The 24,866-nt window shown below is 55.9% G+C and overlaps 1 protein-coding gene across 2 annotated transcripts; it reads left to right on the forward strand.

Annotated features, from left to right (window-relative positions):
• Positions 1-4,661: 4,661 nt before the first annotated feature.
• On the forward strand, positions 4,662-20,885 carry RND2 (Rho family GTPase 2). Of its 2 annotated transcripts, XR_014185888.1 has the most exons (6): positions 4,662-4,799; positions 4,899-4,986; positions 16,217-16,326; positions 18,395-18,529; positions 19,587-20,056; positions 20,208-20,885. XR_014185888.1 is itself a non-coding variant. In XM_082070842.1 (5 exons), the coding sequence occupies exons 1-5, from the start codon at positions 4,698-4,700 to the stop codon at positions 19,833-19,835; spliced, it is 684 nt and encodes a 227-aa protein (XP_081926968.1). In that variant the 5' UTR covers positions 4,662-4,697; the 3' UTR covers positions 19,836-20,885. The 2 variants fall into 2 exon arrangements, 1 of the variants encoding a protein (XP_081926968.1); XM_082070842.1 differs by having other exon boundaries at positions 19,587-20,885.
• The last annotated feature ends 3,981 nt before the right edge of the window (positions 20,886-24,866 follow it).

The raw sequence follows: 24,866 nt of genomic DNA on the forward strand, positions 1-24,866 counted from the left end.
ACTGCCCTGGGCAGCCTGTTCCAATGCCCCACAGCCCTTTGGGGAAGAAATTGTTCCTAAATCCAACCTCAACCTCCCCTGGCGCAACTTGAGGCTGTTTCCTCTGCTCCTGGCGCTTGTTCCTGGGGAGCAGAGCCCGACCCCCCTGGCTCCAAGCTCCTTTCAGGTTGTAAAGCAGGGGCTGTGTGGCCCACAGTGATGTTTTCAGGTCTGTATGTTTGGTCATCCCGGAACTACAGCAAGGACCGACCTCGACCCATCTATCTGGGTTTGTCAGGAGCTCAAGAGAGAGATTCCTCCTGCATCTGTCTGCTTTTCCCTTTTATTTTTCAGAGTGTCGGGATGCACACAGACCCAGACGAGAGCTCCCAGCTGCATCGCACGTACCAGGAACGCTGTGCTTTCCTGGATGACACCGTGCCGGTATCACAGCAAATTACATTGAGATTTGACACGCAGAGCAGCGGGTGGAAAAGATCTGAGAAGCCGTCAGCCGCAGCTGCCACTCAGCGCCGCCGCTCCCCACGCGGCTGTTTGATCACAGACACAATGGAGGCGACTGTCAAGTGGGAACCGAAGCTCAGTGAACGTGGGTTCACTCCTCGCGGTGACAGCGGGCTGGAGGAATCTCCCATAGAGGCTCATTACCACAAGGAGCGTCGCCTTAGCTGGGCTGGGGCTGCTCCAGCATCTTCCCCTGCACAAGCCTGAGCCAGCAGAGGCTGAGGAGCTGCAGCACAGCCGAGCGGCACGGCCGGTGCGGGGCTGCGTTCCAGGTGTGCACAGAACAGCATCCCGCCGTGTGCTCCTCCAGAGGCTTTCTCTGCCACAACCCCTGGAGAAACCCTGGGAAAAGAGAATCCTTCTCCTTAACTTCAACCCTCCACCGCAGCATCAATAGTTTACTGGCAGTTACAGTCCCCAAATTACAGGCTTAGCACATCCACCCGCTGCGTGCCCGTTACAAGGTGATGGTTTGGTTCGGCGTGTCTCACCTCAGTGAAAACACACCAGCTCCCCTCGGTGTGCTCGCTGTGGCTTTCGAGGGATGGCAGCAATGGGAGGGGGTTCTCTGCATCAACGGAAACTCTGCTGCTGCAGAAACCGTTGCCACGCAGCACCCGTGCCAGGGGGTGTCCGAGGGGGTCACTCCGTCCCCGCGGCACCAGGGCCGTGTGCCGGAGCCGTGCTGGCGGTGGCACAGAGGGCGCGATGGGGACAAGCGTGTTCGTGCTGCGTCGCCTCCACCGGAGCAAAGGGAGGGCACGGCCGGCGCAGCCTGGCAGCTGCATTTCTGGGTCCGGCACGGGAGGGACGCGTGTGGCAGGAGGTTTCCACACCTAAGGGACACAATAAGAGGAATCAGCGCCTCCCTCCTCCCGCCCGACCCTCTGGGTGCCCGCGGTGCTGCAAACCCCTCACCTCAGAGGCTCCAGATCAATTTCTCGACAGAAATCTGCAGCAATAATTGAGGGATTGTGCCTCCTCAGCCTGGAACACACGTGCTGCAACTGCAGCTTTTCCAGCAGAAGCCTTGTCAGTCGGATGCCTCTTTGCTTTAATCCCCGAGATTGCTGAAGGATGCTGCTTTCATCTGATACCATTTATGGACTGTTATAATGAGCTTTGGCTTGCTGAGATAAATTAAATTGCTCACCCAGAGGTGCAACTTCATTAATGGCAGCGGCGAGGCAGAGCACTGTTATTCTAGCACGGAATGCAAACAGGCTGGACACATGAAAGGGGATTTAGCTGGGATTTTTTTTGCTTTCTTTTAACCTTCCTAATTGCTGTTGATTTGTATCTTTGTGCTGTGTGCGTTCAAACTCTGCTGCTCCTGCACCTCCTCATCTTACAGGGGAAACCATCAAACAACACACCATTTGCCACAGAATGATTTAACTGCTGAGCATTAACGGTTAGAAACACCCCGTGGTTTTGGCTGGCAGGTTTCTAGCTCCTTCACATATTTGACAGGCCCAAACAGATACTTAAGACTAGATGTGATGAGAAATTAGAGCACGTCCCTCATTTCTGTTCCAGTTTGGAGGCTTACGAGTGGAAATAGGATGTTGCACACTGAACCAAATTGGCACAGAAAATATATGTATGAAGTTAACAGGGAATGCATCATAAAAATGTGATGGGCATGAGCTCTGTGTCCCGGGGGTGACACTCATGCACCTCTTATTAGGCACATGCAGGGGTCATGGTCATACAAAAGAGTACAGGAGATTCCTCACTCGTTACGTTCACCGGCTTTATCGTGTCTAAAATGACGCCCAGAGCCTGTGACTGGCTGCAGGGGACCAGACGGTGACACTTTGTGCAGGCACAAGAACAAGGTGTCACAGGCTCCACATTTCAGGCTGTGGCTCCTTTGGTAAACGTTGTTTTCTCCCAGCACATTAATACAGGTCCTGAGGATGTCTTGTAGTTTCTTTGTACAGCAAATAAATACAACACAATCAAGCTCATTCATAATAGCAATTAAAATCCCCGAGAGCGCGGCTCAGCCACAGGGGAAGCGTTTTCGGGAGCAAACGTGTGGGAGCCATCTGTCGCCTCACCAGACGCGGTGACAGTCACAGCATCTCTCCCTCCGCATCCTACCCGGAAAATTTACACCGTGCCTGTAGGTTGCCGAACATATTTTGCAAGTGTTGCCTGCCAAAAGGTGCATTGCACCAAATGGGACAGAAGGCTCAGCGGTGACAGTGCCCCAAGTGGCTCTGAGCAAAAGGCACTTGCTGCTGCTGCTTTCCCTCCCTGGGGGGGGTAAATGCGGCTGGTGGGTTTGCAAAGGTCTTGAGAATCCACTGCAAAAAGCTCCTCTGAAGTAGAGTCACGATCATCTTGTTGGCTGGAAGCAAAAAACTAATTCTTATTGAGAAACACAGCGCAAAGCTTTCAGAAGAAAGGTGTTGGCCAGGGGAGCAGCTTGCGCCAGGTGACTCCTGTGGCCACCCAGCGCTCTGCCTGCAGTCACAAGGACAATGAACTTTCCTTTCTGTTCCTCCACATAAAAGCTGAGCAATGTGCACACATATCAGAAGGCCCAAAAAACCCCTACAGGGCTTACAAAACATGACACGGTGCTGCACAAGCTGCGTTCCCTGGGGAGGATGCAAGGAAAGCAGCATGTGACAGTTGCTCATCACATCGCTCCGGGCAAGGCTGGAGGCACCGGGGTGCTGCTCAACACACGTCGCAGAGCTGCAGGACCAGGACTCAGCTCACAACAGCTTCCTGGCCCACGTCACGCAGGAGTCGGAGCCGATGAGGACGTGATGTGGTTGTAATTCCAGGGCAGCCTCATCCCCTCCGCTCTGCAGTCTGGTGGGTGATGATACAGAGGGGTGAGACCTGAGCTCCGTTTGCGCAGCCCGGTGCACTAAGGCCACACCTGCAGCCCTGCTCTGCGTGTGGCCCCTGTCCTGAGCCTGCAAACCGAGACACGGGACCTGCCCCGCACCATCTCTCTGCTCTTTACTCATCCCGGCTTCATGCACAGCACCAATATTTATATATGCAAAATGCCTGTGATTTCAGCAAAAACAATCTGCCCCCTCAGTCCATTAATAAACCCGGTTTCACTGCCAAAACATTTTAATTTCCATTTCTTCAGACTTGCTTTGTCTTCATTGTCTCTATTTTTACTGCGTTCTGTGACAGACAGCTTGTCTCTGACAAACGCAAGTTTGCCATTACGGTAAATCTTTCTGCAGTATGGCCAGCAAAATATTAGTAGTAAGGAAGCCTTTCCTTTTTCAATAATTCTGCTAATTAAAATCACTGCCTGTCATTTATAGATGCACTGTCTGTACTTGGGGAAGAATGGAAAACAGAAAGAGGTGCCCTGTCCCACCAGGCCTGGGGTGGTGCAGCCTGTACAAAAGATGGGTCCCCTGCTCTCACTGATATAACGTAGAATCATGGAATAGTTTGGGTTGAAGGACCTTAAAGCTCCCCCAGTGCCCCCCCTGCCATGACAGGGACATCGTCACCAGCTCAGGGTGCTCAGAGCCCGTCCAGCCTGGCCTGGGATGTCTCAGGGATGGTTCATCCACCACCTCTCTGGGAACCTGGGCCAGGCTCTCACCACCCTCAGGGACAACAATTTTTTCCTTATATATGGTCACATACATTGGAGATACGGGATTCTTGAAACACGCAGAGCTGGCTAAATGCTGGGCGTTCCCATTTCTGCCAAATTCCTCATGGGAACAAGTCCCGCTCCTTCAGCGGTGCCAGGGCTGGAACGGCCCGGCGGGAGCGCGCAGGGAACCGGGCAGGGAGCGGCAGCCGCTGCGGGTGCTGGCGCTGCCGCGGGTCGGGAGCCGAGCCCTCGGTACCGGCGGCAGAAGGCGGGCGGGCTCCGGTCGCCCTGGGGCTCCGGACCGAACCCTCCCGCCGTGATGCGGTGGGAGACGCCGGGCGGGGGGGGACCGTGCCGGGTCCCGGGAGCAGCCCCGCTCCGGACCCCCACACCGTGTCCGGGGGTGTCGCGACAAACCGCCGGTGGGGACGCCCCGAGGGGGCGGCTCCCGGGGCCGCGGCCGGGGGCGGCCGTAGCTGCTCGGCCCTGCCCAGCGCCGGCTCCGCTCCGCGCCTGGTTGGTGCCGTCGGGGCCGGGGGCGCGGCCAGGCCGGGGCCGGCCCGGTAAAGCGGCGGCGCGGCCGGCGCGGCCCCGCATCATGGAGGGACACCTGGCTCGCTGCAAGATCGTGGTGGTGGGGGACACGCAGTGCGGCAAGACGGCGCTGCTCCACGTCTTCGCCAAGGACTGCTACCCCGAGGTGCGGCGGGGGGCGGCGGGCGGGGCTGGCTCGGCTCGGCTGGGCTCGGCTCGGCTCGGCTGGGCTGGGCTCACCTCTCCCCTCCGTCCCCCCCTCTAGAGCTACGTGCCCACCGTTTTCGAGAACTACACGGCCAGCTTCGAGATCGACAAACAGCGCACCGAGCTCAACATGTGGGACACCTCAGGTGAGCCCGGGGGGATGTGCGGCGGGATGCGGCGGGGCCGGGGCTCGTTTCTGCGGTCGGGGGTCTCGCCCGGACCGGGTTGGGGCTGGAGCAGCGGCCCCCCCGCCATCCAGCAGCCTGCGAGCATGCCGGGGTGATGCCGGGTGTCGCGGGGGTGATGCCGGGTGTCGCGGGGGTGATGCCGGGTGTCGCCGGGGTGATGCCGGGTGTCGCCGCGCTGCGCGGTCGGCTCCCTCCTGGTCCCCCCAAGCCTGTGCGGTACGATCGGGTCCCCTGTCCTGCAGCCTGTGCGATGCTGTCGGGTCCCCTTTGGTGCCCCCCATCTTGTTCAGTGCAGTCTGGTCCCATTTGCTCCCCTCCATCCTGTTTGGTGTAGTCTGGTTCCTTTTGGTCGCCCCCATCCTGTTCGGTCCCCTCTGTTCCCCCCAAGCCTATTTGGTGCAATCTGGTTCCTTTTGGTCCCCCCCATCCTGTTCGGTGCAATCTGGTCCCGTCTGGTCCCTGCAGGCTGCGCGGTCTCCAGGTGCAGCTCTGCGCTGCCTCTCGGTGCTGCATTGGCGTTGGAGCGTCTCCATCTGTGCCCGAGCAGGGACACAGCCCAGTAACGACAAAACCAGTTGTGGGGTGCGAGGTGAGGCCCGGAGGAACGGGGAGGAGGTGAGGTGCAGCTCGAGAACACAGACCTCACCTTGGAGAGGAATGCGCTGTGGGAACGCGCTGTCCTTTCATCACTCTGCGACAGAGCCTCTGGGGTTGCTTGGTTTGGGTTTCGTGTGGTTTTCCTTCTGTTGGTTCGGTTTTGCCTCTTGGTGTCCTCAGTTGTGATTCTGCGTGAAGCTGCAGGCGCAGCTGTGCCCAGCACACCGAGACCCTTCCCAAACTTCACGCTGTCTGTCCGTGGAGGCGTGAATTGTGAGTGAGAGCTCATAAAAATGTTGGCATCCAGCAAAGGTCATACGCACCTTTTAATTCCCTCTGACAGCCTTTCTGGCCTGCTGTGTACACGGGGTGCAGCTGAACACGGTGCTCTGTCCTTGTACATACAGCACAGGCTTGCTGAGGCTCTTTGTCCATAATTTCTGGAGTCCTTGTGACAAATGAAGTCCTCCCAGTGTCCAAGGACAAGAGTCAATTAAAATATGAGTGAGGATTTTCTTTGCTCTTGTACACTCAAATTCTGTGCTGTAATTTTACATCCACCAACCTACAGCTGTAAAATCAGCCTAAAGTTGCGGCTTTACCGAGTCTTGGACCAGCTCTAAGGTAAAATGTGTTTGAGGCCGCTCTGGAGCTCCGGCACCCCTGGCTGGGGGGCTCTAAACCCCGTGGAAAGCGTTTGGTGGGGAATCGTTCTTGGGCACCGAGCAGCTTTGCTCTGAGCATCTGAACTGGATGTGAAAACTTCACCTTCGGGGGATGCGGAAGCACGTTTGATACGCACTTTTTAGGAATTCTCCAGAATGTTTGGCTTTGATCTTACAAGTGTTAAAAGGACACGATAAAACGTCTTTAAAGCTGTGTGTATCTCACTGATAGCGGCATCTGATGCTGTCACACGTTCACTTTTACTCTTTTCAACAAAAGATACATTTGTCTAACGTTTATCTCTGTAGCCAAGAGGAAACTGACTTGATTCTTTGTCCCTTCTCCTTATGGAAAACGTAAGAGCTTTTTAACAGCTGTGTTGTAGATAGGGTTTGCTAGGTAGTTTTCCAGATACATCACCTTCTGTTGCAGCGTTGGTTTGAAATACATGGCAGCGAGTTCTTCAACAAGCAGCCCTGCAAAGCAACACACAGCGATTTTCCTTAGTAATCAAACTGACATTTTTTAGCTGCAGACTGCGAGCTGCTGCTGGATTTCCAGTGCCCTTCGGAGACGCCTGTGACTGCGAGCTTTGCTAGAAAGAAGTTGGGCACAATGGTGAATGGAACCAGCTGAGCCGAAGGGCTGAGAGTGGCTGGTTGCAGAAGGCCGGGCGCTGGGTGCACTTTCCCGCGTCCCTGCGCTGCCTCCCGTCTCTTTTAAGCAGCTTCGCATGCAGGGGTCTCTTGTTCATGATAAATTCCAGCCCAGCAAGAGTGGGAAGGGAGGTGCTGGGAAGCTGCTCCCCTCCTCCTGTCAAGATCACCCTCTATATTTTAAGCACTCGCCACCTCTTAGATAAGTAGCTGGAACTGAAGGTCTCCTCCTGAAACCACAAGAGACCTGGACGGAGGAGCTGACTATTGACTTTTTAAACCTTATTTTTAATTCCCAGCCAGTAGTTAGTTGTGAAAGAGCCCAGGAGCTGTGCAGCTGAGCATCACCCAGCGAAGGATGTCGGGGTAAGAGCAGTTTCCCTGGAAAACTCCCACTATTGCGACCCAGCGCAGCCACAGCCTACCTGGCCGCCCAGAAATCCTGGATAATCTGTGTACAACCTGGGCTGTTGTACTGGGACCTCGGGTTGCCTTTAAATGGCTTTTAACCCTTTGTCCATCAAGTAGTTTTTCTGAGGCTGGAGGGTGACTCGGGAGAGTTTCCAGCACTGAGAATCCTGCACGAGGATGAAATCAGTGCTGCTTGGGGCACATGCAAGGACTCCGCACCACCTGAGGTGCCTTAGATCTACCTACCAGGGACACGGTGCTTCTCTGCCCCTCGTGCTCCTGTTCTTTTTTGCTACCTGTTGGCCAAACGCGCTCGGCACAGACACAAACTCCCCTGCGTGGCGCCGGTATCTTGTGGCAAGGGGGAAACTCCTGTTCGACGAGATGCCTGCTGGCTCGGGAATGCTGTTCCCAAAGGGCTGGGTGCCTCCCGGACCTGTCGGGAAGAGCTTTTATCCTCCTGGCCAAGGGGAGAAAGGGCGGATGGGTTTGCGATCACTTTGCAAAGAGTAGGCGAGTTTCATTTCCGCGCTTCGGAGGCGTGAAAGGGAGCGCGGGCACCACGGCGTGCGCTGGGCAGGCAGGTTTTCCTCAGCCGTGTGGTGGCTGCGCTCCCCGTGGGATCAGGGGCTCTCCGTGGGTCTAGGAGGTCGCACTGTGATGCTCAGCAGGTCTCTGTCTGTCCAGCCCTCCAGGGCTGGTGACTCCAGCACTGCCCTGGGCAGCCTGTTCAATGCCCCACAGCCCTTTGGGGAAGAAATTGTCCCCACATCCAACCTCAACCTCCCCTGGCGCAACTTGAGGCCGTTTCCTCTGCTCCTGGCGCTTGTTCCTGGGGAGCAGAGCCCGACCCCCCCGGCTCCAAGCTCCTTTCAGGCAGTTCAGAGATCAGAAGGTCTCCCCTCAGCTCCTGTTCTCCAGCTGAACCCGCCAGGTCCCTCAGTCTCCATCACACTTGTGCTCCAGCCCCTCACCAGCTCTGTTTCCCTTCTCTCAACTCACTCCAGCACCTCAATGCCTTTCTTGCCATGAGGAGGCCAAAACTGACCCCAATGTATCTTTGCACCCCTCTGTGCTGCGCTGCACAGCCGGGGAGTTGCGCGGCTGCTGCTCCTTTGCTGGGCTCCTCTCTCTGAAGCAGATGTGCTTTCAAGACAAGAATAACATTGTGAGTTGCGAATCCCCCTCCGCCTCCCTCTCAGCCCGCACTCAGCAAACAGTCTGCCTTGGTACAGCCTGTGTGGGAACGGCCAGGCTGCGATAACAGATCCTTCTTCAGGGGAACCGCCGAGGAATGCTGATGAGATTAGAGGGCTGAAAGGGGCCGAGTTTAACCACGGCATCTCCACGGACGCTGAGCTGGCTGTGCCCGGATTCCCAGCGTGCGGCTCCGGGATTGCCATGGCCGCCCCTTCCAAAGTGCAGCTTCTGTCTTGGGAAGAGTTCAATGCCACTTGCACTCTGAGGCAGCAAAAAAACCCCATGGAGCTGCCCTTTCCAGACCAAAATAGCTCCTCCCATGCTCTCTGTTGAGGCCGGGAGCCTGAAACCAGCATACTTGTGTTCTGCCTCAGCACAAATACGTAGTTAAGCCTAAAAATATGCGCAGCTGGGTCACATTCTCAGGCAGGTCAGCAACCAGTCAGACAGAAGTTTCAGGAGCTGCGGCAGAAACGGCAGCAGAAATGCTTATGCCGGGGCGGGTGGAGGACGGAGGTGACATGCCGTGACATGCCGTGACATGCCGTGACATGCCGTGACGTGCCAGCCCCGGGAGGATGGCCATGGCGTGGGGTGCTGCGATGCCGTGTGGCTCGGGGATGGAGGTCGCTTGTCCCACAGCGGGGGCAGCACGTCCTGTGGCAGCATCTGTCCTGTGTCCCGAGGGACCTGCGGGATGTCCCGAGGGATGCTGAGCAGGAACGGTGCCGTAGCTGCTGTGTCCTTGTAGGCAAGACAAGGCTTTCTGTGGGGCAGTTTGTCCCCGCTGTGACGCACACCCCTGCTCTGGAGCACCGGGGCGATCCACTCTCTCTGCTCTCCCCATTCCTCTGTCAATCTGTCTGCTCTGTGGCATCTGTGGCACCTCCTGGTGCCACTTCGGCACATGTTTAGGGCAAGTGGAAGCTGCTTATTGAGGCAGTTGCACCAATAAACCTGCAGAAACTCCCTGGAGCGGGACAGTCATGCCCCATCCACTGCCTGCAATGCCTTTCTAACAGCCCCCACCCACTGTGGGGCCCAGGGTGTCTTGTCACCCCACCAAACAGCACTACCAGCCCTCCGGATGGCTGGTGGGGGACGGCGGGAGGTTTTGTGGGAGCCAGAGCTCTGAAGGAGCCGGTTGGCGTGCGCCCCGGGCTCCGTGCGTGCGCTGAGGCCACGGCTGCAGCTTCTCTTTGGCCCGGCTTCTGAAGATTAAAATCTCCACTCAATTAAACTTCACAAGTGTACAGGCCCAGCCTTCCCTGTGGGCAGAAACCTTATCTGGTAGCCGAGCAGGCAGGGAGGGATGTGCTGCTTATGCGCAGCAAACCTGAAATGTGCAACATTGCATAATGCAAATTGTGTTGGTTCAGCCCTCGGACGTGTTCCCCAGGGCCGGAGGGGAATCCGTTGCCACTCCTAGTCCTTGTTGTAGCCCGTAGAAAGGATGATGGGCAGGTTGTGGCGATGCCAGCTGCCCTTGTGACACGGCGAGAGTGCCAGGAAGGGACTTGTGCCTCCTGTTTGTCTCCCTGTCAGCTGCCACCGGCGCCATTCCCAGCGTCCTTGGGAGAAGCCTGGACGAGCTGCTCAGGCTCCAGCCCTCCCGTCCCAGGCACGGGGTGATGCTCCCCGGGGATGTCAGCAGGGATGTCCATGAGGAGCTTCCAGAGCTGCCCCACAAGCTGCAGAGCGGGGTTTGCAGCGAGCGAGCTCCTCCCTGAGCCGCAGATGTGGGACGGGGCGCGGGATCCGGGAGAGACCGAAGCGCCCTGTGCCTGCTGAGCTGGGGATTCTCCTGCTGGTCAATCCAGCAGAACAACCTCCTCCCGAGGGACAGGTTTCCAGCAATAAGACCTGGAGTGGGGCCCAGAAATGCCACCTCAGCCCGCGCAGAGCCCGTTCCCTCCATCCCCACCGTGTCGGTCGGAAGGTGTGCCAGCTGGGCTGGTCGGTCACTCACTCACTTCTGTACATGCATCGTAAGAATTAGGGAGCAGAGGTTAATTGTCCGAGCTGATTAGCTGCTGTTTCAGCCCTGCACTTTCCAGATGAATATTGCTGCAGTTTAGCAATTTTCAAACAAAAAAACATGCTCAGATTCTCTTTCAGGAGAGAGGGTCTGATTTGACGTTGGGAGGATGAAGTTGGGCTCTGAGCTTGTGATGGTTCAGCTCAGCGTCTCCCCGATGCGCAGCTCTGGGAGGGTGAAATACCTAATTTCCCGGTCTCCTGTTTATAGGGCCCATCAGCACTAATGACACAGGGAACAAGGAGAGCATTTGCATGTTCTGGTCTGTCCTATGCCAGACATACCAAGCTATTGCTATCGAGAGATGTCTTGGGGGTTGTGTGAGCAGCACACACCCCCAGAAAGGCCAGTCCTTCCTAGTCTGTCCCCAGTGGGATAAAGGGACTGGGCATGACCTTTGAGGCTGTTTAACTGCTGCTCTCCAGCGTTCCCTGGGGCCGAATTCCTCTGCCATTGTTTCTCGGAGCTGATTTCCCTTTTTTCGAGGGTGACTCGGTGCCCTCTGGTCGCATCTGCAGAGGAAGCGGCAGCGCTGGAGCTCCGGGACGGCTCAGGCACCAGCTGAGATTTTTGCGGGCTCACCATGGGGACCGGCCCGGGCTCTGCGCGGGGCTGGGGCAGCTGCCACTTCTGCCTTTTCATTCAGGGCCAGGTTTTCAATCCAGTGTTTTTATCCTTTCCCCTTGCTGGGCCCTGGGAGCAGACAATAGCCGGGCTGGAACGGGGAATTTCTGCCTTTTTCATGCAAATAGCTGCCTGCATTGGCAGAGCCTGCTCACAGCCTCACCCTGGAGCTGGGGCTCCGGGTTTGGGGCAGGGCTGGGGGGCACCCACCTTGTTCCGTCCCCATCCCCATCTCTCTGCGTCCCCACAGTCCAACCCAGGAGCGGCACGTCTGTGAGTTGGACTGAGATTTCATTTTCAACCTTAAAGGTGTGATATAAATAAAATATATTATTATTATTATTACCACCTTCATCATCATCTGCCCTGGCAGATGGAACAACTAATCATGAAAGCCATTACATTCACTGGCACCTCATGTAATATTAACGAGGTCTGGAGCGCTGGTGTGGGGAAAGCCTGTGGTGATTGAAGAGGAGCATCCTCCTCCCACGCCAGGTCCAGCTGCTCGTTGGGACCCCTGCCCGGCTTGGGGAGGCAAGAAGGGGGCTCAGAGAATTGGGCAATATCACAAGTTGGAAGGGACTCATAAGGATCATCAAGTCCAAGTCCCTGCTCCTCGCAGGGCGACCTAAAACTAACCCGTACGACTGAGAGCATCAGAACCGTCCCTCTGCACACAGGGCAGCCGCTCAGATAAATTTCTCTGCAACAAAAAGCCTCTTGGAGCTGGGAATTCAGCTCCAGAAAGGTCTGGCTGAGCTCAGGAAGGGTGTGCTGGTGCTCCGCAGGGTTTCAGCCCCACTTTGGGAAGTGCTGGAGGGCGGGTGAAGCTCGGTGAGGGGTGATTTGGACCCACAGCAGCAGAAGGGACAGTGTCTGTGTGTCTGCTGCTGGTACCAGGTTCTTGCTGTGCATGGGAGGGGATGCTGAGGCAGCCGCACCTTGGTCCTGCTTTGATAGGTTTGTCCTCCACCCGAACCGATGCTGGGATGTGTCTAGCAAAGCAAACACCCTCTGTAGTCTCCAAAGGCCACTTTTTGCCTGGCACCGCCGTGCGGGGAGGGAACCCGAAGCTCCTCTTGTCGCTGCAGCGCCCTAGAAAGCCGGGCTGAATTTCTGCGTCATTCCATGAAGGATGTTCTTGGCCGTCCCTGCAGAAAGCAGCGTGTGCCGCAGCGTTGCTGGGTCTGCGGGGAGAGTTCACAGCGAGCCCTCCGAGACGAGCGCCGTGCTGGAAAATGTCGGTGCTGGCAGCGCTGGTCTGTGTTCCAGCCAGAGTTGCTGGGGCCGCGGAGCCCCTCGCAGAGCAGATCGTGGCCCTGCATGCAGATCTGCCCTCCTGGTTTGTAACGTGCTGTTGTTGGATGGAGGGTGCCCGTGCGAGGGGGCTCATTATCTCTCAGAACATCTAATAAGGAACAAATGAAGATGAACGCTATGTTGGTATAGATGAAACAGCACATTTCAGATGCCCCAGAGCGGCGTCTCTGAGTCACGGTGCCATGGGGGGCTGCCAAACGATGAGAGGAGCTACTCAGGGCTGCATCCACCCCAGTATTTCAGACACAACCACGTGGATTTTATTTTTAAGCCGGTTTCTGGCTTGCTCCCATTTTCTCTTTAATCGTGAACAGCTGCGCATGGGTCCTGTTTCTCGCAGACCTGGGTGCCAAGCGCAGGGTGACTCACGGGGGGGGGGAGGCCGGGTCTGCAGCCACACGAGCCTTGGGGGTGGATGGAAGTGCCAGACTTGGGGTCTCCAGGGTGTATTCCTGGAGTATCTGAAAGGCGCTGAGTGCTCGGAATCAATAAAACTGAGGACCTGGAGTTGAGGGAACTGAGGCTTTTTTGTGTTTGGGGTTTTTCTTTAACTGTTGTACTCCATGAGAAATTAAGAGATGCAAAGAGTCATCCGCCAAACAATCTCCTGATTCAGTAGAGACGCCTCCGAAGAAAGCTGGAGGTTACCCGAGTTGGGAGCTCTCCCCATCGGCTCCATCGCTCTCCAGGGCTGGGGACAGAAGCTTCTGTGCTGGCTGGTACCCAGAGAGGCGGTGGATGAACCATCCCTGAGACATCCCAGGCCAGGCTGGACGGGGCTCTGAGCACCCTGAGCTGGTGACGATGTCCCTGCTCATGGCAGGGGGGCACTGGGGGAGCTTTAAGGTCCCTACAACCCAAACTATGCTGCGATTCTACCCGCTGCCAGAGCAGCTGCTGAGCTGAACTCACAGCGAAGGTGCCAGGGGCTGCTCCTGCGCTTTGGAGTTGGAGCAGAAAGTTAATGAACATGAAGGCAATTTTGATCTTGTTAAGAAAATGAGGCTCCTGAGCTAGTGCATCCCTTACCTCGCCTCCTCCTGCCAGCACGGGGCACTTTGCTCCCGCGGCCCCAGGGGGTGCCAGCCCCGTCCCTGGCACTGCGGTGGGGACGCTGGCGGTTCGGTGGGGACGGTGGTGGCTCTGCGGGCTGGAGCGGCTGCAGCTCTCCCGGAGGTGCTGGAGATGCTGGCTGGCTGCGGAAGGGAGCTGCAGGTTGCTATGATACAGTTTGCTGTGGCAATGTCTGTGCTGAATGGAGCCAAAACCACCTCTACAAAAGGAGCATTCCTGGGCTGGGAGGGGGCAGGTTTATCTGCAGTGTTTATGTAAAGCTGAGGAGCTGCAGGGAGAGGATGTGTGTGGGAACCGCTTCCTCTGCTGTGTGTCTGGAAGGAGATGACCTTATGTGCATGGGGGAGCGAGCACGGCTGGGAGAAAGGACCCAGCAAACCCAAACATGCAGATCGGTGCTGGACCTCACAGCCCATCCAGGAAACTCTGGAGACATCAAACCCACGTGGACACGACCCCGTGTGATCTGCTCTGTGACCCGGCGTGAGCAGGTGGGCTGCGGATCCACGGGGTCCCTGCAACCCAACCACCCTGGGATTCCGTGGAATCCCCACCAGGCACAAGGCTCAAAGCTCAGCTCAAAGGGGAGCTCAGCGCTGCCTCCGAACACGGCCTCGTCCTCGGCGGGCACTGGGTCACCTGCCGGGCTGCTGGCGCGTGGTGGGGAGCGATTCGGTGGCACCAGCTCTGCCAGGCGTGAACTGGAGCAGCTTTGGAGCCTGCAGCGAGGTCAGAAGTCTCCACACCTGGGACACAGGGTGGCCCTGGCTCTCTCATGTGCCAGCCTGTCCGCAGCGCTGGCCAAGGCACCGCAGGGAACGGCTCCTTTCCATGCGGGGAACGTGACTTTCCCGCTAGGAAGAGCTGAGCTCTGCAGAGATCGGGCTCCGTGCTGGGTCCCAACTGCGTCTCCTCCCGGTGATTTTGCAGGGACAGAGGCCTGGGCTGCGGCTTGTCTCACTGATGGGACCAGGGGGTGCAGGTGCCTTTGCTGCGTGTACGAGCTGGAGATACCCAGACATGATTTTGCTGCACATGGAATCCCGGGGGGCTTGAGAGCAGTGGGGGCTGCGTGTGCTCCACGTGAAGGTCCCAGTGGGGGCTGCCCTTGGGTCTTGCTGTGAGCTGGTCTCAAGGGGAGGGTGGGTGACTAGTGTCTGGAGCACATGGGGACACATCTCAGCCCCAGGGGGCTCTGGGCTGAGGAAGAAGCGGTTGTGGCCATGTCTGCTCTCCTGGATGAGTCTTGCAGAGGAATCTGGGGTGTTTGCAAAGCAATTGGTGTGTGCTGGGGGCTCTGTGTCCCCTCTCTGCTTCACGTCACTCGTGACCCCCCATGCAGACCAGAGCTCTGCGGAGAATCAGCCCGTTCTCCTCTCGCGCTCATCCAGGCAGGTTCCCATCCTCCCGGAAACATAAGCCACCGTCATCCATAATTCATCAGGTGCTGAGCTTATCGAGGAGCCACCCGACCCCCTGGCCGTGTCCCCCACCCTCCGCCCGGTGGGAAAGAGCCGGGGCCGGGGGTCCCGAGGGGCCGGGGCAGGAAACGCGTCCGGTTTCCTTGGCCTCGGGGTGGCCGGTCCTTTCGGAGAAGGCAAATTCAACAAGGACTCTGGTGTCTCTGCTTCCCCTTCTCATAAATAAACATCTGCTTCTCATCCCTCCAGGAAGTTTAAGCCAAATATAAAACCAAAAGGGTGTTTTTAAGTAGCGACGAGCCGATTGCTCCATTACTGTTCACTGAGGCACCTACAATCGCACACGGAATGCACCTCAAATAAAAAACCATCGTGGGACAATGAGTTTAGCACCCGAATTTCGCATAGAAGGTGTGTGCGTGCATGCTGTGCAGAATTTGGCCTGGGCGCTCCGCCTGCTCATCCAGCAGCCCTGCAGAGTGCAGAATCATCCCCTCCAATCTAGAGCTTGTTCACCAGATCCCGTCACATCGCTTATGTACCCAAAAGAATCCGTCTGGCTGTTCCCAGCACAAATCCGGAGCAAAAGGCAATGTTTGGTTTGTTTTTTATACTTGTCTTGAAATCTTGCAATCTATGTGAGCAAACTCTCCCGTATCAAGAGAGCAAGAGAGGATGAAAAATAGCAGCAGCATTCCCTGGCTTGACTCAGCCACACCTTTCCAGCATTAACAGCACCGCAACAGCGTGAGAAGTGATGGGATATAGAGCGGGATGTGCTGCTCTGTGGTGTCACAGCCCTTCCGAGCTCCCTCTGCCACGAGCCAGCACAGCCCCATCGCCTCTCCCCAGATGTGAATTAGGAAGGGGGAGAGATGCAAAACTTGCATTTATTTCCACGCTGCAATGTAAGAGCACAAGGACAAAACCTCTGGCTTCTGCGTCGAAACAAAAGGAACCGAATCCTCTGCAGAGCAAACTGCTGAACCTAATGGTGTTGGTCGAAAGCTTGAGTTGATGTCCTTCATGTCTATGGAGCGGTTTGCGTCGTGTGGTGATGTCTCCGGTTCTTACTGGAATTGAGGAGCGGGCTGGGGGGTCCCAGTTTCCCATTTGGTGATGGAACAGTGGGTGGGATGAGACTTTGTGCTCACCGGTCTCCCCGCTCCTCTCCACAGGCTCGGCGTACTACGATAACGTCCGTCCCTTGGCCTACCCGGACTCGGACGCCGTGCTCATCTGCTTTGACATCAGCCGCCCGGAGACCCTGGACAGTGTGCTCAAGAAGGTGAGTGCCCGCTGGCGAGACGGGTCCTCTGGGCTGCGTGGGGGTCCCTGCTCTCTTAGGGCTCAAAGCTCTGGCCCTGTGGCCAAGCCTTGGCTGGAGTTTGTGTGCTCAGGTGAGGATGGTCATGCTCAGGTAGGGCTGATTGGGCTCAGATGGGGATTGTCATGCTCAGATGGGAATGGTGGTGCTCAGGTGAGGATGGTCGTGCTCAGATGGGGATGGTCATGTTCAAATATGGATGGTGGTGCTCAGATGGGGATGGTGGTGCTCAGGTGAGGATGGTCATGCTCAGGTGAGGATGGTGGTGCTCAGGTGAGGATGGTCATGCTCAGATGGGGCTGATGGTGCTCAGATGAGGATGGTGGTGCTCAGATGGGGATGGTCGTGCTCAGGTGAGGATGGTCATGCTCAGATGGGGGTAATGGTGCTCAGGTGAGGATGGTCATGCTCAGATGGGGATGGTGGTGCTCAGGTGAGGATGGTCATGCTCAGGTGAGGATGGTCGTGCTCAGATGGGGATAATGGTGCTCAGGTGAGGATGGTCATGCTCAGATGGGGATAATGGTGCTCAGGTGAGGATGGTCGTGCTCAGATGGGGCTGATGGTGCTCGGATGGGGCTGGCCGTGCTCTCCCCGCCATGCAGCAGGGCTGCAGAGCTCGCTGCCAGCTGCAGCCGGTCCCAGCGCGAGCCTTGGCTGCCGCCTCGTTTGTGAAGCTCTGTGAGACAGCGAGGCGTGAAAAGCCACTACAGAGCAGGGATTCCTGTCGCTGCTCTCCCCAGCGAGCCCCAGGCTGCCGGGGCAGCACCGGCCACGGTCTGAACAAGTCCCATTGTGCCGGCTGCCCTCTTGGCCTCTCCACATCTTGCCAAATGTGCTGAAGCAAGTGCCTCTTACTCAGCTGCTGGGAGGGCTGAGAAGTGGGTCTGTGTCTCAGAAGTGTCCTGGTGAGGGGACAAAGACCCTTCAGAGAACGTGGTCAATGGCTCAGTGTTTGTTTCCAAGGCAGATCCAAACGTGCCGGCTGGAGGGAGGCGGGTTTCACGTGGACTGAAAGAATCCCCTGCTCAGCTTGGGAGTCAGCAGAATAATAATGCAGGCAAATTGCTTATACCTTAATGAGTTGCAAACCCACCAATAATTAGATGGGGCTGGGATTTACTATATTTCTCCATGCACTGTTCAAGTGAGACCGCGCTGCTCAGTCTTCTCCGTGCAGCTTCGCAGATGCTGTGAGTACTGTTAGGGAATGTTTTTTGATACAGTGACTTAAAATAAACCCTAAATCACAGGGGATTTCTTAAGTGCCTCTGAGTAGATGCCTTGTTTCCTTTGGTGCAGGCTTGCAGCCTGTAGAGGTGAGGAAAATTCTTAAGACACCATGAAGTTGAAATGGGTTTTAGCTTTTGACAGCAGGCAAATAAGGAAAATAACCCTCCCTATTCAAGCCTCAGGCAAAAATGCTAATTCAGCAGAGGAAATCTTTGTTATGCTGCCCTTCCGATGGCTGGGCTGCCCGTACAGCGCGGACGGCTGAAGGGAAGGAGCCAGCCGAGCAAATGCGAACAAGCAGCTCTTCATGGCGCACAAGGCAGGTTTTTGTGGGGTGGTGCTTTTGCTCTGACAAGTCTTGATAGTGCAGCAAATCTCAGGCTCCCTGAGGTTTCGGTGATGGGAGAAGAGGGTCCCACCTCTCTCCATAGACCAGAGAGCCCCATGTGAGGTTCTCAGGGACACGGGTTAGTGCTGGGGTTGGGTTAATGGTTGGACTCGATGATCTTGAGGGGCTTTTCCAACCAAAATCATTCTGTGGTTCTATGGAGGTGTTTGGCTGTGTGATGCTCTCCGGTAGGAAATAGTGGCACAACTCTCCTGTCCTTCCCTCCAGGTCCGGGGGCTCATGTCCTGGTTGGAAAGGGGTTGGGAGTGAGGAACTGACACCCCGTGATTCCCCTTGTTCCAACCTTGACCCCCTTGCTGCCCAAGTTAACTTGACCTGGAGGTGCCGCTGGGCGTCTTGAAGCATCTCGTACACACGAGCACCTTCTCCCTCTTGTCTCCCCCACAGTGGCAAGGAGAAACTCAGGAGTTCTGCCCCAACGCGAAGATTGTCCTGGTCGGCTGCAAGCTGGACATGCGGACGGACCTGAACACGCTCCGGGAGCTCTCCAAGCAGCGCCTCATCCCCGTGACGCACGAGCAGGTGTGTGGGAGCCGCGGTGGCCAGGGGCGCAGGGAGGCGAAGTGGGGCCTTTTGTATCTCAGCAGGGCTTGGTCTGAAGCCGGTTTGGTCTTGGCTCATGGTTATATGGAACAGGTCCCAGATGATGAGAGGGTTGTCCAGGCCCTCAGCTGCAGGGGTGACACCACTTTAGTTGTGAAAGCGATTCAGGGTCCATCACGCAGGAGCTCGGGAGGACACCCTCATGTTTGGTGCTCTCACAGTTGTTTGCACTTCATTTACAGACATGAAAGGATGCTCTTGCACTCCGCTGCTCTCCTAATTTTCTCCCATTTCCCCCCTGCTCTCTCTGGAACAGCCCCAGGTTCCAGTGTACGTTGGGGAATGACCTATTAGAGAGCAGCGTAGGGGAAAGAGACCTGGGGGTCCTGGGGACAGCAGGGTGACCATGAGCCAGCACTGGGCCCTTGTGGCCAGGAAGCCAATGGGACCTGGGGTGGGTTAGAAGGGGTGGTCAGTAGGTCAGAGAGGTTCTCCTGCCCCTCTGCTCTGCCCTGGGGAGACCACACCTGGAATCTTGTGTCCAGTTGTGGCCCCTCAGTTCCAGCAGGACAGGGAACTGCTGCAGAGAGTCCAGCGCAGCCACCAAGATGCTGGAGGGAGTGGAGCATCTCCCGTGTGAGGAAAGGCTGAGGGAGCTGGGGCTCTGGAGCTGGACAAGAGGACACTGAGGGGGGACTCATTCATGGGGATCAATATGGAAAGGGGGAGTGTCAGGAGGATGGAGCCAGGCTCTTCTCAGTGACAACCAGTGACAGGACAAGGGGTAATGGGTGCAAACTGGAACACAGGAGGTTCCACTTAAATGTGAGAAGAAACTTGTTCCTGGTGAGGGTGGCAGAGCCTGGCCCAGGCTGCCCAGGGAGGTTGTGGAGTCTCCTTCTGTGCAGACATTCCAACCCGCCTGGACACCTTCCTGTGTAACCTCAGCTGGGTGTTCCTGCTCCATGGGGGGATTGCACTGGATGAGCTTTGAGGTCCCTTCCACCCCTGACACTCTGTGACTCTGTGGCCGCAGGGCAGCGCGCTGGCGCGGCAGATCGGCGCGGTGGCGTACGCAGAGTGCTCCTCCAAGGTCTCGGAGAACAGCGTGCGGGACGTGTTCCACGTGACCACGCTCGCCTCGGTCAACAGGGTGCACAAGAACTTGAAGCGCAGCAACTCCAAGCGGGGACTGAAGCGGGCGTCACAGATGCCCGGCAGGACGGACTTGCTGAACGACACAGAGATCAGGAAAGACCGAGCCAAGAGCTGCTCCATCATGTGAAAGAAGAATGGGCTGTAAATAACGTGTGCGTGTTGTCCATTTTGTACAGTAACTGGCGGAGACGAGGGCACGGCGTGGCTGCAGGAGCCAGCCCGCCTTGCCAAAGCCCTTCCCTCGGCCTCTAGGGCTGAGCAAAGGTCCCGGCTGCAAACCGGGGTGCACGAGTCGTCCCCGCACCGTGGAGACTTCTGGCTTGGTTGCTGCTGTGCGGATTGCTTGGGGTGAGGGAACCGCTGGGCGGAGGAGCGTTCAGGTGCCGCGAGGTCTGTGACTGGTGTGTGTCACCCTCCTGTCCCCGTGGCTTGGATGGGGGGTGGAATTGCTGTCGGCGGAGCACGATCAGGAGAAGGTGTTCTTCTCATCTTCCTTTAGAAGAGAAACGATGTGTGAGGTGGCGCTGCCTTCAGCTTGGCTGGACAGCAAGTCGCTGCGAGGGAAGGAACCTTAACATCTCGAGACACCACGGCAGTCCATCTGCAAAGAAAACAGCTAGAGGTGGCTCTTTATGCCGTGTTTTAGATCCTCGGACTCCATTTGAAACGCAGCAGAGTGGATCTGGCTCCGAGGGAGAGGTCTGTTCCATAGACGCATCCTGAGAACTGTGGTCCCCTCCAGCAAGCAAACGCCACCCGGGAGCCGGTGTCCCCTGCTCAGCCCGGTGCACCGCGCGGCCGCCCCGCCGCGGCAGCTGCGCTCCGGGAACGTCGCTCCAAGCACGCAGGCTGCGGTCACTGCGCACCCTGCTCTCCACCCTCGTCCAGCTGCGGATCGTGTTGCATGGTGCTGTGTTTGTCCGGTACAGAGAACCAAAAAGGTGACATGCGTGTCTGCGCCCCGTCTCGGGAGGGAAGGTGCTCCCTGCCCGCTCTGCAGCCTCCTCCCAGCACCCCCCATCGCTTCTGCTGCTGCTGCCCTCTCTGAATGCCTTTGACTACAGTGTTATCCTTGACTTGATGTCACATAGACACTTTAAGGGGAAAAAATGAATCTGCTCCATTGCCAGATCCAGCTGTGTCAGTGGGCTACGGAAAACAAATAAACGTAATTGGAAAATGCACAGTGCTGGAGTCTGTTCGTTTTTAATAGCCAGAGCAGGCATCCTCTCCAAATGTATTGCTGCCTGACTCCTGTGTGTGTCCTAATGTGTCTCTCTAGCTCTTGAAATACACTCACGCACACACTTGAGAGAAAAAAGCGGAGGGCTTAGCTGCATGTATTCATTTTGGAGCTGAAGCACCTGCCCTGAATAACCTCCCGAGCCATCCCGAATGAGCGCGGAGCACTCGCAGGCTGTCTGCGCCTGATCCAACCGTCTGAGCTCAGGCCGGGGGGGTCAAGGTTAACAAGGCTCAGGCCCAAATGCAAACTGACATTCCTGAAGGGCTCCCCGCGCATACTGAAATGCACGGAGACGTGGCCGGGTCGCTGCTGACAAGTGGAGCTTTATAGATCAAAAGCACGAGGCAGGAAAGACTCGGGGCTGGGTGGCGACGGGGCCATCGCAGCTCACACAGCCAAGGGTGCTGCTGGTCCCTCCGCACTCGGGGCGAGCCAGCCCGGCTCTGGAGCTGGGGCATATTTGCTCCATAAACGGGCACTAACAGGCTGCCCAGGGCAGTGGTGGAGTCACCGTCCCTGGAGATGAGGTTCTCAGGGACATGGGGTGCGGTGACACTTGGACTCCATGATCTTCTCCAACCACTTCTCTGGGCAACCTGCGCCAGGGTCTCCCCACCCTCACCGTGTAAATTCTGTTCTCGTGTCCGGGCTGGGTCTCCCAGGTGGATCCAGCGCCCGACGCCGCGGCGCCCGGAGAGCAGCCGGTGGTTGGGGTTGTATCGAATGGACGGGACCTTGCTGGAAAGCTGCTGGTTCTGGGAATTTGCTCATTTTCTGTAGGGAAGGGCCAGCTTGAGGGATTTGATTTATATTTGTATATATGTGAGTCTCTCATCTCAATGGTATAAGACTGGTAGTTATAGAAATAGTTAGTTTTTGAAAGTCTGAGAGCCCTAACATGAGATGGTGGGGACAAGCTGCTGGTGCCCCGGTGACAGGGGGTGACAAAGCGGCAGAGCCGCACTTGACCCTGAACACAAACTGCGGCAAGAAATGCAAACAGGGAACCTCTAGCGCTTAATTTCCCTTTGTCTCTCCGCTACTGTTGAGACGCTGTTACCCTACATTATTCTCTTTTATCCTAATTATGTTTTGCTTATTTAGCCACTGCTGGGGATGCAGAAAACCCCAAAGAGTTGCTAAAGCATCCCATCACCTGTCAGGCTTCCCACGGCACTCAGAAGCCGGCAAGGTCACAAGGAAAGCGCGTCTACCTTTTTCCTTAGGAATTCCATGCCTCTCCCACTTCCAGCAGGGTAACCTGTTGTTAACGCTTCTGGACGCTTGCTGAAAGAAATTATAGATACAGCAGGTTCTTTGACGTGGAGGTTAAGTGCAGTTAATGAACAATCGCATTCGGTGGTAGCGATGGGCTTTATCTGCAGGGCCCCAGCTGCCCGATAAGTTCTGGTGGGGCAGCGTTCCCACGGCTCGTGCCTGGGATGCCAACGGAAACGTCAGCGCTGCCATTGAGCTGCCACACACGCTCCGATCCAGTCCCTGTCTGGGGGTGCTGAGACCCCCTCGGCTCGGCCACAGCGTGACTGTCACCCTGCCCTACGTGTGATGTCCTTTGGGTGCAAACTTGGGTGCAAACTGACCTGGGTGCAAGAATTTGTTGTGTTTTAAATGTTAAGTAATGGGCACCATCCAAGGCAGGATAATGTTCCACTGGCAGTTTCCTGTCAGCAGTCCCATCTTTACTAATTAATCTGGTATTTAGGGTAATAGTATTGACCATACGAACTTAAGTTATTGAAAAAAAAATATATAAAGGCTTTATTAATCCCTAATGGCATCCTTCCTGGTGTATTATTTTAATAAAGTTCCATGACCTGTAAGATTAATAATCAGCGGGCTGAAGGGAAAAGGAAGTAGAATGGACGCTCAAAGAGAAATAAATGCAAAGGATGCGAAGTGTTCATTCTCAGTGCAAACTGCAGGTGCCTCGGGGGTATTTTGGAACGTTCACATCCGCTCCCAGGCTGCTCAGACCTCCGCCCTTCCAGGAACGAACGAGAGCGCTTGCTCCAGAGCCATCGGCCTCGCACCTTCTGCTCTGATTGACCCGGCAACCTCCAATCTCTCTTGTTTAATAATGTATTTTTAGCAGCAGGAGCAGCTGTCCATACGCTTCTGGATAGAGAGTGATGCATTGCACTAATTAATCAGCCTGGCAGCCCGTTGTTCTTAGCAATAGATACTATGGGGAATATCTCTCCAAGGAGAGAGTGTCCAGCGACCGAGCAGCTCAGGCTTGGTGCCATTTAAACGTGACAAATCTGTTCTGCAGAGATGCCACCAGGTACGGAGCAGAAACATGACATCATTCTGCTTCTTTCTCTTAGGGATACCTCCTACCAAGTCAAAATTCCTCCTTCTGCGTTGTCCCCAGGCAAGTTACCTATTGAGCCATTCCCAAACCTGCTTTTCTGCTCCTTTCTTGCACAGACAGGTTGATTCCTGCTCTCTCAAGCTCAGCCTTGCAACTCCATCACCATTAGAATAGTCTGGCTTAGCTGTGTTAAAATCCAGCCGGGTATGACATGGGGGCAGTTACAGGTCCCTCAGGGGCAGGATGGTCTCCATAGGTGGGATTTGATACCGGGAGCCCCTATACATGGTGCATTTGTCCAGTTTTGCTCCGTTCTCCCCCCTCCATCCCCAGGCCCTGCAGACAGCAGCTCCAGGACCAGCATTTCCCATGGGCAGATGTGACATTTCTCACAGCAAACTCAGGGCAGGACACAGGAGCTGCCCCAAAACAAACCCTAAAATCATGCAAAGGCGAAAAACGTCACCGCAACTTTAATTCCTCTGCCCCCCTTTTCTCCATGAGCTTCTCTCCCTTCCCACCTTCACGGGGTTGATTTTCTCAGACTTTACCCATTTCTCTCCCTCTTTTCTCACTCTAATCTGCCGGAACGGGGTAAACTCCTCCAAAGATGTAGATACTCCTGCAGTTAACTGGACACTCAATGAGAGATGGGCCTGTTTGCCTTGAAATAAAAGCATTTGCAAGGAGGAGCCCTTGGGAGTCACACACGCTCCGATTTCCGGCAAAAACCCATTTGTCTTATGGGCTGAGACAGCGGAGGAAGCGATGGTCAAATCATGCGAATTTGGGAAAAAAAAACTCAACATACCAGCCCCAGGCACAAAATGACAAAGAGCAAAGTCCCTTCTTTCACCCGTTTTGTTGTGACGAGGCTCCGATGAAGAAATCAGATGGTTGCGCCAGCAGTTTTGGAAGCGTTTCAGCTGCGGATCAATCTGATTATTTAGTGCTGCGCCTGCACCAGAACTCAGCGCATGAACGTGCAATCTGTTGCACTGCAGAGAGGAGAAAGGAGCGCTAGATAAGATACATATATGGAAACAGTCTGTATATTTCCATGAGCTGCCTTTGGAACGGAACCAAGCAATTAATACAGGGGAGTTTCCGTTTCCTCCTGGATCCGGTGGCTGCTAGTGATGCTTATTTAATATCTTTTGGAAAAAAAGATGGTATTTTGAGGTGACTTTGCATGATCTATTCTGTTTAGTAAATATTTGCTTTGAACACATTTAACAAGAGTCTTTTCCAAGACGATCAATCTGTGTTGGGACTTGGTGCTGACGGCAAAGCTGAAAGTGCTCCCAGCACAGACCGGGGGTGGCAGGGAAACCCCAGAGCCCCCGTTTCCCACATTTACAGGTAGGAATGTTGTTCCCACACTAAAAATACTTCTTTTTGTCCAGAATTTTTGGATCAGACCCAACAGGACGTTAACGGCGTGTGTGCCCAGCAGCGCACAACCCCCACATCCTCTCTCGTGGGGTTTTCCTCTCCATCCAAAGACAAACAGACAAATCATATTCCACAGGGTGGCACCCATGCAAACCGTGGCACCGGGCGCATTTGGTGTCCAT

The sequence above is a fragment of the Streptopelia decaocto genome, assembly GCF_964273445.1.
Source record: "Streptopelia decaocto genome assembly, chromosome: 22".
Taxonomy (NCBI): domain Eukaryota; kingdom Metazoa; phylum Chordata; class Aves; order Columbiformes; family Columbidae; genus Streptopelia; species Streptopelia decaocto.